The sequence below is a fragment of the Archocentrus centrarchus genome, chromosome 23 (assembly GCF_007364275.1).
Source record: "Archocentrus centrarchus isolate MPI-CPG fArcCen1 chromosome 23, fArcCen1, whole genome shotgun sequence".
In the NCBI taxonomy this organism is placed as follows: Eukaryota; Metazoa; Chordata; class Actinopteri; order Cichliformes; family Cichlidae; genus Archocentrus; species Archocentrus centrarchus.
The window spans coordinates 16929489-16946753 of NC_044368.1; the positions used below are offsets into that span (position 1 = coordinate 16929489).

The following is a 17265-nucleotide window of genomic DNA, read 5'->3' on the forward strand; positions in this document are numbered from 1 at the left end:
GTTTACAGAGATCAGATCTGAGAGCCTTTTTCACATAGACTTCTACAGACTCCATCAGTGATGTTCAAAGTAAAAATCCCAAAGATATTATATCCATAGTGATTTTGATTATGAGCCATAATATCATAACTATCAAAAGTATACTTACTACAAATTAAGACATTATGAAAGAATGGCACGTGCTTCTTTAGAAACTACGAGTCTGTATGAGTCTGTCGCGACACTTTTGGGACCAAAAGTCTTTTTGCAGCTACAGCTGTCGGCCTTCAGATAGAATGCAGGTTTAAGGTGCTTCATTTTTCTAGCTTCGTTCTTTATTTTTATACTGACTATAGTTCAAGGCTTAAAACTCTATATAAAGAATTTCAAAAATGTCAGTGGATACTATGAATGGGAAATTCAATTCTAGTGTTGAAGCCCTCAGAACAGTGAGTGGTTACTGTTGAGCTGTAAGCCTTTTTGCAACCACAAGTATCCCAAGTATCACACCCTGGTGATTATTCAAATTATGCAAGTTTAAGGCACTTCCCTGTTGACTTCATTTTTCAAAACCAGAAGCTGTGTCCAGCTTTTAATTTGATGAGGCCAAGGTCTATCAATTTACCATGATCATGATTGACTACAACTGGCAGTTTCTCTTTGAAATCCTTTTAAAAAGGATGTGTTTGACAGCACTCATTGGATTGACCAATACTCAGAAAAATGGGCCCAAAGAACTCAGTAAAAATCTAAGAATTGTAGATTTACACAAATTGGAAAGGTCTCTCAGAGACATTTCTAAACAACTACAGATTCCAAAATCATCGGTTCAAAAAACTGTACCCAAGTTATTCTGATGTGTCACCACTTTCCCAAGGTTTGGAAGAAGACCCAAACTGCCACCCTCAGATCAGTGAAAATTGGTTAGGATGTTCAGGACTAACCCAGGAACTACCAAAGCTCAAGCCTGCCATGAACTGAAAACTGCTGGAACACCAGCGTACCTATCCACAGCAAAGCAAGTTTTGGTGCCGACCAAGAAAGAAGCCCCTGCTCCGAAATCAGCACCTTCAAAATCAACTTATATTTGCAGCTGCCCACATGGACAAGCCAAATGCCTTCTGGAGAAAGGTTTGATTATCAGACGAGACAAGAACTATTTGGCCACATGACAAAACCTATGTTTGAGGAGTAAAGGTGAGGCTTTCAAACTTAAGAACGCTGTACCTACACAGCATGGTGGTGGTAGCATCATGAACTATGGCTCTTTTGCTGCCAGTGGTACTGGTGCATTGCACAAAGTGGATGGAATAATGAATCTCCACATTCTTCAACTTCACCTCAAAGCAACAGGCAGACAGATGAAACTTGGACACAATTGGGCATTCCAACAGAAAAATTAAACGAAACACTCATCAGAACTGGTTTTGGAATGGTTAAAACAGGCTAACATTAAGCTTCTGGAATCTGACCTCAGCCGCCTGTATTTATATTTTTGGCCCTGTGTGGATTAGAGTAAATCCAAAAGAAGTTCAAACTTGGGCAGTCAGCTCTTGTTTTTTAAACTCATTAAAGATGTATGCTGTATAATCATTCCACTATAAAAAAAAACCAAAAAAAAAACCAGTTCAAATAAATCATTAAGAGCCCAAAATTTCAAGGACCATGATGAGTGTATGTAAACTTCTTACCACAACTGTTAAAACACAAGATTCATGTGTCCCATAACTGTTATGGGAGTTATAAGCAAACACAAGCGACATAATGCTGACATAATGGTTTCAGACATCATTAGCAGGTTTTCTAAATGCTCCACAGAGAATCTTCAGCAGTGGTATTTATTCCCAAACTGTATGAAGATAAAATAACTTTTTTTTTCTTCTAGGGATCTACAGTAATTTATCCAACACCTTTTTTGGAGTCAGCAAAAAGGTGTATGCTGAAACAGTCATTAGAGGATTGCCAATTAGTCCATTTGCATGTATAATTATGACTCAACAAATATACAATACATTTAATAATTATTCTTTGCTCGTCAAACAGAGCTACAATAATGTTCGCACCAGTCATCCAGTGCAGCAAATATTTGAACACCTACCAGCAGCACATCATCATCATCAGCCTTGCATAATGATGATATTACACATGCCAATAAAGAAAAGTGAAGCAAAAAGTAGGAAATAACTGGACATGTTTCATATAATTATTCAATAACTGCTCTGTGTTATCTGCGACAGGCACAGCTTCGGTTGGGGAAGTTGTGATTACAGCGCAAAAACTAACCAATTACAGCTCTGTATTTCAAACTGCTGAGCATGCAAAGCCTATTGACATGCAATTAGTTGGGCCATCATTAGGAGGCATTCCATCGCTGACTCTTCCCGATTAATTCTCATTACCTCCCAATTTATGGCTGTGTGTTTACGTGTGGTTTGGCAAGGATAAGACAAAGTGGAGTGTGACTTTTTAATGCAGAAGGTCATTATGCTAATCAGTATCATTACAGAAGGCCAAAAGCGCCAAATTGAGTATAGCCAAAGACCTCCTTCTGTTCCTTCTGAGATTTCAGATGTTGTTTGTTCCTTCTAAGGGACATTTCACCAGTTTTTCGGATGAAGATCAGTTTACTTGTTAGTAGAACGAGTCTGTCAGTAAAATATTGCACGACATCTTCTGTTGCTTGATTAAACTTTCCAAAATTTGAAAAAATATCAACAATCTCTTCGTGATGTCATTGGACCTGTCTCACGTTGCCATTTACAGATTGGAGATGTGAGATTTCAGAAACATTTAAAAAGCAATGAAATCTAGTGGAAAATGTCATAAAGTTGTATTGTGGGAAATGCAGAAAATATCGGATCTGGTGAGCGTAACCTGTCAGAGAGTGGCCTATAAGTGGTCAAGAGTTCGGCGATTCTGTTTTAAATTAATTTTGAAATCTTTGGAAGTCCTCTTCACACAAAGGAAAATGTCATTGTTGCTTTCCACATGAAGATTTTCTAGGGACTGTTCGATTATTTGTTCCTTTCTTCCTAAATTACATTAGCATTCCTTGCACATGAGTTTTTCACACATGCTGTCTTACCGGGAATCGGAGCTTAAATTACTATCTCTGCCTAAGAATGTATTGACGGTGATGAGCTGCCATTCATAATCCCACTTTACACCATTTAATTATCCCCATCATGTAAACCAAAACCTAAAAGCCAATTTGAGCTTGAAGACCTGATAATGCAGACTCACGTCTCAATTCTCCAGTCAGCATTCATTTCAGTGCGAGCGCTCAGGTGTGAAGGATTTAAGCATCAGGGGCCGGCTTTTTATTGTGCTAGTGTCATAGGTGTCACGGCGAGGGGGTCTGCAGCTGCTTTGGCTGCTATTGTCACTGCATCATAACATCAGGATCTATGGATTAGAGCTTCTGAGTGTTTAGTTTCTGCACAATGTGACAGAGCTCCGCTGTGACATGTGGCCATTAGCCATGCTTGTGAATTAGTAATGGTGTGACCACAGCAAAGATAAACACACTGTGAGCTGTATAGGTGCATATAGTTTGTGTATATGGATGAGCAGCTCAATTATGTGTGTGTGTGTGTGTGTGTGTGTGTGTGTGTGTGTGTGTGTCTTTGCTTATTGGCAGAATTTCTTCTAACCAATCTGTGTTTTCGTAAACTGTGTACTTGTCTATCTGTGTGTGTGTGTGTGTGTGTGTGTGTGTGTGCGTGTGTGTGTGGGCACAGACTGCTGACCAGGCAGCATATGCCAGGGATCGGGCACTCAAAGACACACAGTCAGCACAATGCCTGTCACAGCAGCCAGCCAATCAGATCACTTAAAGCATGGGCCAAAGGGCAGGCAGGAACCAATTGTCGTGACTGGATCTTCAGTGCACCGATGGCTCAGTTTGACTGGGGCATTCAACACCTTAAAATAGCTCCTATTTATGCTGACCCATGTTCATTCGTTTTGTTTTTATTGTTGTTGGTGGTGGTTTTTGCTATAATATAACTTTCACTTAAACAGCTAATGTCTTGTTTTTATTGGATCACAATGATTTCTTTGTGAAAATGTGGGCATTTCATACAGGGATGCAAACCCAGTTACTTAAGTGTATCTTCCATAACTCGTAATATAACCTTGTTACACAATATTTAATTATAGTTCCAAATGCAGAGATTGGAAAGCCTTATTACAAAGTACACAATGCTCGCTATTCATTTGCTGTGGCAAATCATAGTAATACTACATTCTTCTTTTGCATTGTGGTTCTGCACTGGCCTTGAATGATCCTCTCAGTGTCAGACGGGGAACAAACCTTCATTTTTTTTGTTTCTATCAAGATATTCTAAACTGCATGTACAAAAACACCAGAGACATCAACCAGATATGGAGCTACACTGCTTTGTCTATTTCTCAAAACATAAAAATTTCATCTACTTATTTTTATTCACTTCCCTTTTATGAGATTGGTGCATTCTAATATAGGGATAGCTGGATTCTTCTCATTGGAGTAATAACTAGGTATGGAGGATACAATCGGAGCTCTGGGGACCAGCCCTTCTGCCTGCTCCTCCTGAGATCATGGGTCTAGGGGATTTAAGGCTTTGGTCTCAGTATCCTCTTAAGACAGGAATGGGCAGTTAGATGGATCAAGTCACTGGAAGGAAGGCGGGTACTTATCTAAAAACTTTCATACATATACAGTGTGAGGACGGTGCTGCATATGCACCAGCTCATGTTTCAGAGGATTAACTACCAGCTGCTTGGGGGAAAGGATTTCTGAAACTGTTTAAGCAATAGGCTACAAATGTGATTATTGACTGGTAAATAACAATTGCTTAATAAGGATAAGACGTGAAAACTCCATTTGGAATGCAAACCATTCATGTCGGCTGTTGAGTAAAACTTGAATGTTGCTTTGATAACCAAAATTGTATCCACATGGTCGCCTAAGGAGACCCCATTAGAGGGAAAACAGTGAAAACAAGACACCTGTTTTGAATTTTACCATCAAAACTGTGCTAATCTTTCCTACTGCAAAATGTTTTACTGCCTTTTTTTTCCCGAGTTAGGCAGTGTGCCAGTCTTTTTACATGGTATACTCAAAGGCCAACCCAGACGCAAAACCTGAACTCACGCAATAAAAATGTGTTCCTATACAAAATGATCAAATGGGATTTGTTTTTATGAAATCTCCTACACAAACCCCGCGGCCTGTTCCCTCCCCTCCTGCGGTATTTATTCAAACATGTGCACATTCACACTGACCATGTGCGCACCGAGATAAAACACTCAGATATGACTGTGAGGTTGCTTTTATGATGAAAGGTGTCAAAATGAAAGAAGCTTGACAGTAGAAGAGAGTCCTTGGACCTATTTTTATATTACATTTGAATTGAATTGAAATTCAAGAGCTCATTCACAAGTCATTGTTACATTGGTATTTATTAATATTATAATATTTATAGAATATTTTCCACACTAATTCACACTTGTGCCCGAACCTGCATACAAGTATGCGCTTTGGCTGGCAGTGGAGTATATCTGTGTGGTAAACCTTGAGGTGAACATTAATGGATGCAGTTTATATTGTGTGAATTAAAAGAAAAAAAAAAAAGAACAGGTCAGTCTTATTTCTATGGTGTCTCCAAATTACACACAAGGTGTCCTTTGGCGTCTGTACCTGATACAGCAAGTTTAGTTACTCCCAGTTTGTCACATATGGATGGTTGTAAAGAACCAGTGGGCATCACATTTGAAAGGATGAGCATCATGTTGTACTGTGCGTATTTGACTGCAAACCATACACCTAAACAAGTATTCAGTGCTTAAACCCAACCAACAAGCAGAAGTAAAATATAAAAAATGAGTGAAAATGGAACAAATCTGCAAGCATAAACTAAGTAAAACAAAGTTCAGACACATAGCTTTCAAAAAAATCTCACAAACTGTGGTTTGTCTTAACTGGCAAACTTCTGACTTACTCCGTTGCAACCCTCGCGCTTGTACAGCACTTTTAGGCATACAATAGTTCTGCAACCGCTATGTCAGTGCACAAATTCCAAAGAACAGTTTTTGCATAACTTGGAGAGTGGTATCTGACAAAATGGGAAGTATATGATGCCCTGGGATCAAAATGCATAGGAAAATAAGGAATACTGTATCTAGAGTGTAGACGTGAAGGTGTAAGGAAATGTGTAGAAAGAGCTAATAACAGTTATGCAATGTGGCTGCCAGATTACCAGGCAGACTAGGGACCTGACATTGTTACATAACACTGAGTCCAGACTTTAATCCATACAGCGACCTGGCGGACGTGCTCTGCGCATGACTAGGAGCCTTAACCTGACCTACACAGGGAGAGCTGTCTCTCAGAAATATTAGAGAAATGTTGGCATTTTGATATTGAGCCATTTGTTCTCTTTTTATTATATGTAGTATTTTACCCAGTTTAATAAAGATCATTGCTGAATTACAGTAAAGTCCTGGCTGCATCAGTATTAAACTGTTATTTTACAGTGTGCCTACTGTAATTTATAACAACAGTAACTCTCAAAAAAACGGCAGCGCTTTTGTATAGAATGTGTTTCATAATATACTGTCATTCCACTGTAATCTCCACAAGCAGTATATCAGTGTAATATCTAACTGTATGTTTTTGTTCATGTACCTGAATTCAGATTCTTGTTTTTCTTGTTTGCCACAATTCCCTTAGTACTTGCACCATATGGCAACAGAAATGCTGCTGTAGTCTCCATTTTACAGCCACCCCAAGGCAGGCTGGATTTACTGCTTTAGAAGTCTCGGTCATGGTGACCAATTGCTAACCAAAGTTTAACACTATTTGAATTCACTAACCACACAAACATCAGAGTCTAAACACATTAATAACCGCAATAACCATCACAGGCATTAGATTGGGTCCCTTGGGGCATCCTGTGGGGGACGGGGGTGGGTGGGAGGGGTGCTCCAGGCTTATCAAGTCTTTGGCTCACTTTCACAGGCTATTCAGTCTAACCATAAGGAGAGCTTGGTTTACATTGTCAGCATTAAGTCAAACCCACTATTGTATGGAGTTGGACTGCCCTTTATCACTGCAGCCAAGCAGCCGAGGGTTTCAGGTTTGGTGGCCTCCAGATCATCTCTCTTCTTTTTGCAGATGATGTGGTTCTTTTGACTTCATCAGAGGCTGACCACCAGCTCGCACTGGGCAGGTTAGCAGCTGAGTGTGAGTGGAATAGCGGGAATAAGAATTAGTTTGAGGCCATGTTTCTCAGCTGGAAAAGTGTGGCATGCCCACTTGGGGTCAGGGAGGAGTTGTTGTCCCAAATGGAGGAGGTTAAGTATCTCAGAGTCTTGTTAACGAGTGAGAGGAGAGTGGAGTGGGAGATTGACAGATGGATTGGTGCACTGTCAGCAGTGATGCAGATGCTGTACTGGTCCACTGTGGTTATGAGCGCTGAGCATAAAAGCAAACCTGTCGATTTACCAGTAGCTCTATTTTCCTACCCTCACCTATGGTTGTGAGCTCTGGATACAAGCAAAATGAGCTTCCTTAAAGGGGGGGGCAGGGCTCTCCCGAAGAGATATGGTGAGGAGCTCGGTCATTGGGGTGGGGCTCAGAATTAAGCAACTACTCCTCTACATCAAAAGGAACTAGTTAAGGAGGTTCCAGCATCTGACTAGGAATCCTCTTGGATGCCTCTTAGCTGAGGTGGCATGTCCCTCTAGGAGGAGGCCCCAGGGCAGACCCAAGACACGTTGAAGGGATTAGATGTTTTAGCTTGCTTGGGAATGCCTTGATGACTGGAGAACTGGAGGCTGGGGAGAGGGAGGGACTGAGGCCCTGTACCTGGATAAGTGGCAGAAGATGGATGGATGGATGGATGGATGGATGGAACCATCACAACACTACTAAATTGATGATTATAACATAAGCATTAAATAGGACAGTAGATCGGACATTAAAATTTTTCTCTAACAGCACTGTAAATACTCGAGTTATTCAAAAATATTTATATTTGCTCCATTCACTCGTATCTGATAGCTGTCTGTAAATCATTCAGTTTTAGTACAGCAGCTTATAGTGCACTAGAGGAAGGTTAAGTGGAAGATTACATGAGGACACTGCTGAAGTCAACATGCTTACAGAGAACATAATACAAGTAGCCTATATCCTGCACACGTGTTGGGGAATCTAACCCCAGCAGGAGGCTTGACAAATTCAGTCTCTAAGATTTCCCTGGCACAGAGAACCAGCTCAACCAAGCCAGATCGATTTCAATCAGCGGCTTACCAAAATGATGTGGCTGCCACTGGGCCAGTGTGATGGGGCTAAAAATAGTTTCGACCAACCCCGAGGCTGTGATGTGGCCACGTAAGCTCTGGTGGCGTCTGGTTTTATGTGTCCCCACTCAAACCCATCAAATTACAGATGCAAATGCTTATCAAAACTTGTTCCACTTGCTGACACAGTTTACTAAGGCAGCAATTAAAGCAGAGGAAAATAGGAGACATCCCGGGAATGTGTGTATGGGGGGTGGGGGGTGAAGAAATGGGAGATAGGAAGCGGGAAAGGGTGGACAACATCAGCTTCACAGTAGACCGCAAGCCTTTCTCTGCTCCCCCGTCTTTTCTTTTTTTTTCTTTCTTTTCAACATCCACAGATCAAACAACCAGTGAACATAAATAAAAGCCCTGATGATGATTTCCCACGAGAGCTGTGAACAACTGCGTAGTACGCATTCACATCAAGCTACGGCAAAACAGCTGTCCGTGCTTCTGCTGTCAGCACGCCTGGTTGGCCAGCTGCCTGACTCCCTAACTTGTTCCTCAAATGGTTCACACGACCGAGACAGAGAGCGGGAAAAGGAGAGAAAAGGTTATGAATACTTCATAACCTAATCGGTCCTTGTCAAGGGAAAAGCTTGGATTTATCAGTAATAAGATAAGGAAATCCTTCCTGTGCATTAAAAACATTGGGTCATGTTATATGGGGGGGTACTTGTAAAGTGGAAAAGCCTTTTACATCCAAAAGCTTCACAATTTGTCACACTGTTTCAAACCATCAACCAGTGCAATCGCGCTCTAATTAGTCATAGTAACAGCAGCACAGCAGGTGTTTTGTGTAGTGGTACCTCATTAAGGGACATACAAAGCAAAGGAGGAGGGGTTTCTCTTCTCATCCAACCACAATATCTTTTTCATGTCCAGGGTCATGTCATTTCTGGAGCCTGGCCCAGCAGGCACTAGGTGATAGGCAGTAAACACCCTGGGCAGAACATGGATCTATCACAAGGCTCATACCTAATATCATTCCAGCTACTATACAAATTTGTTCTATCTCCACTGGAATACTTGTCAGGATGAGAGTGTTATTTTGGTCCGCATGTTGCACCTGCTTATATTTGAAAATAGCAAATACATACTATTTTTTATGGAGCGTCCTACTCAGCCTTGAGTGGGTGACTTCAGGTGGAATGACACTCTATACAGTAGTAAAAATGAAAAGAGACCAGATTGGAAAGAACCATAGTAATGAAAACTCAGTCAGGCTCATAACTGCAGGTCATTTAGCTGTCCCGGTTCACCTGTGCTGATCTGTTTGGACTTTGAATGGAACTGTGAGAACTGTGGGGTAAAAAAAAAAAAAAAAAAAATGCCAAAAAGGAGTTTTATTTCAAAGATCTACAGCATCATGAGCAATTACTAATAATAACTTTGTGGGTCAGAGCCACATTACCTCTAAAAATACATATGTGACCACAGAATGATCCTAGAGGAGAGGTGGAGGGTGCTGCTGCAGGGAACAAATTTCCTTTGAAGCATAATCCATTAAACGATTGAACTCTTTTATGCAAATGTTTTATGAGATAAAAGCAAATGAACCCTTGAGGTTCTTCCATATGTCCCCATACAATCTCCATGTACATAGTAGCTTATCCTTCAAAAAAAAATGCAAATGCCTGAGGCCTTCATCTGACCCCTTGACACGTTTTCCTTTAGGGGATCAGTGCTTGGTTTTCTTGTACAACCTGTACATATAAAATTATGCTATAAATGTGTCGATAGCATCCACTTCTGAGTCAAATTCTTCATCACATGAGGCAGCGTGCTACATCATTTACTGAATAGGTAGCAACACAGCTGGTTAACCTCCTGTCACTCTGTTCTGTGTGTGTGTGTGTGTGTGTGTGTGTGTGTGTGTGTGTGTGTGTGTGTGTGTGTGTGTGTGTGTGTGTATTTACATGTGTGCGCACATTTACATAACTTTGCAGCCAGCAGGTCTATAGTGTGATAACGTTCCCTGGAGCTCTGATGCTTCTGTTTGGTTACATGCACACACACACACACACACACACACACACACACACACACACACACACACACACACACACACACACGCACACACACACACACACACGCACACACACACACACACACAAAGTATCACAGGTAACACAAGATAAAAAGTGGAAAGTTCACTGAGAGCCAAGGGCACGTTCAATGTGTAAATGTGGAAAGTTTACATTTAGAAATGGGGCAGCTGGCTCTACTAACCTTGACCAACTGATTATGTTTTTGTGCACTATTATTTTTATACTCCTCTGTTTGGATTTCATGCTCCTGTTGTGCATTAGGCATCAGCCACTGGCTGTGTGGAAAGCAGCCTATGACAGCCATAGACACTCCACGCAATATCATTAAATGTGATCTGTTAGGGGTCTTTCAGTCTTATTATATTAGTTTATATGATGTATAGTACCAGTCAAAAGTTTGGACACACTTGCCCATTCATATCAATGGGTGAGTGTGTCCAAACACGTCTCCACTGCTCTAGAGTCAAGTGGCAGCGTGCTTTACACCACTGCATCTGACTTTGCATCGTACTTGGTGATGTAAGGCTTGGATCCAGCTGCTCGTCCACGGAAACCCATTTCATGAAGATCTCTACACACTGTTCTCGAGCTAATCTGAAGACCACATGAAGTTTGGAGGTCTGTAGTGACAAAAGTCGACGACCTCTGCGCACCACAAAGTGGCCTGCCACTTTGTGGCTGAGTTGCTGTTGTTCCCAATCTCTTCCACTTTGTTATAATACCACTAACAGCTGACTGTGGAATATTTAGTAGTGAGGAAATTTCATGACTGGATTTGTTTCATAGATGGCATCCTATCATGGTACCACGCTGGAATTCACTGAGCTCCTGAGAGCGACCCATTCTTTGGCAAATATTTGTAGAAGCAGTCTGCATGCGTAGGTACTTGGTTTTATACACCTGTGGCCATGGAAGTGACTGGAACACCTGAGTTCAGTTATTTGGATGAGTGACTGAATACTGTTGGCAATATAGTGCACATTTATATAGAGAATAGTTCTCATCATTATGGAGACCCCTGTATGCCACTGGAAAATTAAAAGTAACCATCACAGGACAACTTCAGCTTTAAAATATCTAATATTAAATTAAAAAATAATCAGCCAGAGCTTTTTTATTAAGGATTGGCCTCCAAGCGGCATAGACCCTAGGGCCAATGCCCACAGTAAAATAAATAAAAGAATAAAAAAAAAAAAAATAATAAAATAAATAAATAAAGCTTAAACAAAAAATAATAATCATCTGATGGTGGTTACATGACTATGCTTACTTAAAAAAACAGTAAGTGATTTACCTCAAAAATAACAAACTGCTCATTTTTAAGTGATGGGAATTCTGCTCGGGTGTAAAAACAAAACAAACAACACGAGTGAGTACACAAGCTGCATAACAACGTGTAATCAGTAGGTGGTGAATAACACTTAAAGCTGAACTTTCCCCTCCAGCCATGCAGTGTATGCGTTTCTGCAGCGGGAGGGGAGAGGGCCTATCAGAATTGCCGCCACGTGAGCTCAAATGCCTGCTTTATTAGAATAACTTTTTAGGGATTGGTCCAAATGCGAAACATGGTATTTATAGATGATATCTAATTGGTCGTTGCCTTTCAACTTTATAGTGAACACAGCGCAAAGCTCCCAGACGATGTTCATGGGCGTCTAGTACTATGACAAAGTAGTGCGCCGTGAAAATTAATATTACAAACATACTTTCGGATAAAAGTTTGATACAATTGTAGCGAGTGTTAAGTGGCTAAATGCGGATGTGCGTGTAGGAAAAGGTCCCGAATTAACGCGAAAATTAAACAATAGTGTCTACTTGTATTGCTGGCGGAGGGATACCGTTATCCTACTGCGCGTCAAAATATTGGCTTGGGAAGACCGCGCCAAAGCTCAGACAGCGGCCACTGTTCAGTACAACAGTCCGCCGCAGAGGCCCTTTAAACGCACTCAACTGTCGACGCGACTACTGTACACATCGGAGTGGTCGGCGTTTTTCAAGAAAAAAAACCCAAAACTGCTTAAGAGGACTGTTTTCATCGGGGATACCTGAGTCAAGACACAGAAGTCAGATTTGATGCTGGTTTTCGGGGAGCGGTGTGCGACTTCGCGGTCGTGACACGACTTTGACGGGCGCGGTGCGGCGGAGTTGGCGCACTGCTGGACTGGATATATTATTCGCTTGCAGCCAAGACGGTCGGCACCACCATTTATACTGCGTCTGAACCCGTTTCTCCTCTTATTATACTGCTTCTTCGGACTCTCAGCGGTTGAATAGAGATCGTCTATACGGGCGTTTCAGCTTGAATATGTTGCTGTCAAAGTTTGGTTCATTTTCGCACATTTGCAATCATTCGAGTATGGACCATCTACCAGTGAAAATACAGCTCCAGCCGGGTAGGTTACCGTTAAACGTAAAGCTTCTTTCTTTTTCTTTTTAATACCGCCTTTATATTGAGTTTGCAAGTAACAGCTGCTAAATTGGAAATGTATTGTTACTTGAAGTTAAAGTAAGCTACTCCGGTTGCAGCTGACCGGCTCGTACAGCTAGCAAGTTGACCTCGCACTACGCGGAGGTGCGTGGTTGAAATGCTGCATTCATTTTTTTTTTTTTTTAACATTTTCCACTTTTCCTTGCAGTCAAAGTGGAAAAGGAACCCTTCGAGAAGGTTTACCAAGTGGGATCTGTTCTGGGAAGCGGAGGATTCGGGACAGTGTACGCCGGCAACCGCCTCTCTGACGGCGCACCGGTAAGGACGCGGATCGGGGGGTCTGTGTTTTGGTTTTCCATGTGGCGCCATCAAAGCGGGATGTTTCTCATGGAAATCTGATGACTCCCCTATAATTAATGCTCACAGTGTATTCTTTTCTGCGTGATTTCAGGTTGCTGTGAAGCATGTCGCGAAGGAGCGGGTGACGGAGTGGGGCACAATTGTAAGTACTCAGTCCCGATGGTTTTGTTTGTTTTGCAAACACCCCCCCCCCCCCCCCCCCCCTCCTTCTCTGTCCCTGGCTGTTGCTGGGTGGGGGTGTTGCGCTGTTACAGGGAGAGTGGTTTTGTTTTGTTTTTGCCCCAGCATAGTTATTAAATGCCGCCTTTCCCCCTTACAGAACGGAACTATGGTGCCTTTGGAGATCCTGCTGTTGAAGAAGGTCAGCTCGTCTTTTCGCGGAGTTATCAAATTGCTGGACTATTACGAGCGGGCGGACGGCTGGCTCATCGTCATGGAGAGGCCGGAGCTCGTCAAGGACCTGTTCGACTTCATCACCGAGAAGGGCGCCCTGGACGAGGACACGGCTCGGGGCTTTTTCCGCCAGGTTTTGGAGGCGGTCAGACACTGCTACAGCTGTGGCGTGGTGCACAGAGACATCAAAGATGAAAACCTGCTGGTGGATCTACGCACCGGGGAGCTCAAGCTTATTGATTTTGGCTCAGGGGCGATTCTCAAGGACACAGTCTACACCGATTTCGATGGTAAGCAAGTTTTAAATTCCATGTATTGCTGTTGTAAGAGGTTTCAGTGCTGGATGTGTGTGCTGTTTTGATGAATATGTATCCGTGTGGGCTGCGCTGTGTTTGCCCTTGATGCCCCGCTGTGCTAAATTCAGATATGGAGGCGTTCACGAGGCGCTGACGCAGTCGTCTGTTTTTGGTTGAGGGTTTTCCTCTCACTGAGCCTCGCTGCTTATCGTTATTGAGGATCGAAAAAGGATCCTGCTAAATTAATTAATTACAAAAATAAAAGATCTCTAATTATATCACTTATGACTCAGAGCATAATAATCCTATTGGTGGCCATTTTTAATCTATGAATCATCCCCGTCTTGTGATATGGAGCCTACTTTAATGTTTCCGTTTTTTTTGTTTTTTTTTTCAGAAAGGTTGAGTCACTGGTGTGTGTGTGTGTGTGTGTGCTTGGTCAGTGCCACGTAACATCTGTTTGTTGTGAAACCGGAGTCGGTGGTTCACGTGATGGGCTCACGTTGCCTTTTTTTTTTTTTTTTTTTTTTTTTTTTTTTGGTATCCAAGTTCCTCCTTCCAGGAGGGAAGGGAGGGGGAGATGCAGGCAGGTCACTCAGTTTGTGTTTTGTGGCTGAGGGGAAAGATGGAAAGCTTTACTACTATGACTCAGCTGTTTCAGATGCATTAGACCCAGTTTTCAGAACCAAACCTCTCACACTTCAGATCCACTCCCCACCCCCTCCTGCCTGCTGTGTTTCCTAACTCACCTCCTACCTTTGTCTCTCTATCTTTTCTTACAGGTACGAGAGTCTACAGCCCACCGGAGTGGATCCGCTTCCACAGATACCACGGGCGCTCTGCAACCGTGTGGTCGCTAGGCGTGCTGCTGTACGACATGGTGTGCGGAGACATCCCCTTTGAGCAGGACGAGGAGATCCTCAGAGGGAGACTGTATTTCAGGAGGAGGATCTCAGCCGGTGAGTCAACCGTGCAACACACAAGTTTACTCTGTTGCCCTCTAGCCACGGTTACTGGTACGGCTCATGTTGTCTATATTTATACATCAATTCACATTAGAGAAAGACCTGGTAATCATAATGGATGACCTGCTCAAATGGCTGGTCAACAGATTTATCAGGTATAAATAAAACTGAGATTTTCCAATCACCCTAGAGGGCTAACTTGGTACAGGGATCTTGTGCTGTGATCATAAACATAAGCAGTACAGATAAATCCAGCATTTCAGATTTTCTTCTGTTTTGTCAGCTTTTTTCTTACTTACTTATGGTCTGGTTTTTTTCTCCTTCAGAATGCCAGCAGCTGATTAAATGGTGCCTGGCTCTGCGGCCCTCAGACCGGCCCACCCTGGAGCAGATCTGCGACCACCCCTGGATGAGGGCGGCGGCAGAATCACCTAAGTCACCGGAGGAGCCTGTGGGCAGCGACATCCGCCTCAGGACCATCGACACAGATTCTTCGTCAAGCACAAGCTCGAGCAAGGAGAGCCTCTGAGCGTGGCTCTGATGGACTTTGGGGGGAAAAAAAACACACAAAATCAAACTTTGTGGGGAAAGAAGGGGTGGGGATAGAGAGACTGATCCGCAGCTGGGCCCCTGGCCCAGCCTGTCCGGCAAGAAAAATGTACTTTAAGTTTCCTCTTTTGTAGGGAATTTCTAATTTATTACTTTGTGTTCTAGTTATCTTATAGTCCCCATCCCTTCTTTCAGTTGACTATATTTGTTTCTTACTGAGAAACATCTTACTGTTTGGGCGGTCTTACCAGCACTATTTATTCCCCCCTTCCCCTTTTAAACTTTATTTTACTTATTACTAGGCTGGTATATACAGCTGGCAAGGCCCTCCTATTCAGACATGGCTGCTCTCATAGAGCTCGGAAATACACTTTTTATTTAAATGTTTTCATTTTGATTTTGGAGTGCCTTTTTTTGGAAAGCTGCTTTTCTGGGGGGGGCTTTTTGTCAACAACTGTTTTTCTTTTCTTTCCGGAATAGCCCTCAGTGTGGCGGTTAAGTTGTCTGTACTGTGATGGAAGGAGTGTTTAGGTTCTTTTTTTTAAATGTTCTCCCTTCTGTCCTTCCTCTCTCCATCACTGTAAGCCAACCAGCGCCCAGCTGAGAGGCTAAAGTAGAATTAGACAGGAGAGAAGGAGGTGGGGGCTCTTCCTGGCAATGAAATACTTGAAACACACTCGACTCGACTCTGTGTCGCTCTCTTTAACGCTGCTCACTCACTCTATAGCCTGAACAGGTGTTTGGAAACTGGATCCTGTCTTTTCTGAATGTCTACAAAATGTCAACACACAGCCCACCTTTTTCTCCCTTTCTGCCCTCAAATGCCTGTTCCAGGGTTGATAGCCCTCCTGACCTTTTTTCTTTTTTCGCCTCCCACCATCTCACTGCTTGACACTACATGGCCCCCACCCCTTCCTCAGGGTTTGGGGTGTGAATGCACAATCAATGCAATATTCATGGACTCAATTTTTTTTTTTTCCAAACAAATATTGTACAGTGTATTTTTTTTTCTCTTCTGTGTGTGTGTGTGTGTGTGTACATTTTTTTCCCCCTCCCCTCATTTCCTCATTTGCATTTAATTTATTCGTAAACATGTAGACATTCCACACTCTGTGGTTATTTATTTATTTATTGTCTATGCTTAAAATCTCCCCCTTTTTTAAAATTTTTTTTTTATTGCATATCCTGGCCTTTGGTTTGCATTCCTTATAACTTATTTTTACATTTCAACTTTTTTCGTTTTTTGAGATGTTGAGGATGCACTGAAAACTGTTGTCAATGTAAAGCAGAATAAAAACGTTTACTTAAATTTGAAAAGAAAAAAAAAGCATTTTGAATGTTATTTAACTACTTTTGAAAGAAGTCTGTTAATGTGGAATGGATAAGTATCAGAGAAATCCATCTGGTTTTTGTGCTGTCGAGATTCGTTTGAGTCCCATGGAGAACCGAGCGGCAGTTTTTGTTTTCGTCACATAGCCTCATATTTGGAGACCCTTTCAGTTTAGCTGTGTGACTTGTGGCTGTGAAGGATGCATATTACTATTTTTTTATTCAAAATATTAAACGGTCATTTTTATGTACAGAAATAAGTCTGGTGTCTTGATCTTTTTGAGCAAAAAAAAAAAAAGTTACACATGTACATAGTGAAAAGTGACATTTGTGAGAAATATTACTATTAGATGAGCTTTGCATGTTTTGCAGTTTAAAATACATTCTTTTTTTAATGGGTCTTGGCACAGCCCTCAGTTAGTCACCTGCTTGAAACAAGCTTTTTCTGTTCCCCCTTTCCACAAAGCCATCTTTCTTCTCATTGGTTGCCCCTTATAAACAGAAGGTTTGAACAGCAGGTGGGCGGGCCTTCTGCTGTTATCCACTTTCACTGACATCTGCAAAGCCAAGAATGTACATGTATCCCT

The 17265-nt window shown here is 42.1% G+C and overlaps 1 protein-coding gene across 1 annotated transcript; it reads left to right on the top strand.

The window, feature by feature from the left end:
• Positions 1 to 12246: 12246 nt before the first annotated feature.
• Positions 12247 to 16928, top strand: pim3 (Pim-3 proto-oncogene, serine/threonine kinase). Its single transcript, XM_030720068.1, has 6 exons — positions 12247 to 12751; positions 12995 to 13104; positions 13238 to 13288; positions 13466 to 13829; positions 14618 to 14794; positions 15127 to 16928. The coding sequence occupies exons 1-6, from the start codon at positions 12664 to 12666 to the stop codon at positions 15327 to 15329; spliced, it is 993 nt and encodes a 330-aa protein (XP_030575928.1). The 5' UTR covers positions 12247 to 12663; the 3' UTR covers positions 15330 to 16928.
• Positions 16929 to 17265: the final 337 nt, after the last annotated feature.

Coding starts and splice junctions, on each gene's coding strand:
- pim3 (XM_030720068.1), top strand. CDS start 12,664: ATGTTGCTGTCAAAGTTTGGTTCATTTTCGCACATTTGCAATCATTCG. Junction 13,105..13,237: donor GCCTCTCTGACGGCGCACCG/GTAAGGACGCGG, acceptor GCGTGATTTCAG/GTTGCTGTGAAGCATGTCGC. Junction 14,795..15,126: donor CAGGAGGAGGATCTCAGCCG/GTGAGTCAACCG, acceptor TTTCTCCTTCAG/AATGCCAGCAGCTGATTAAA.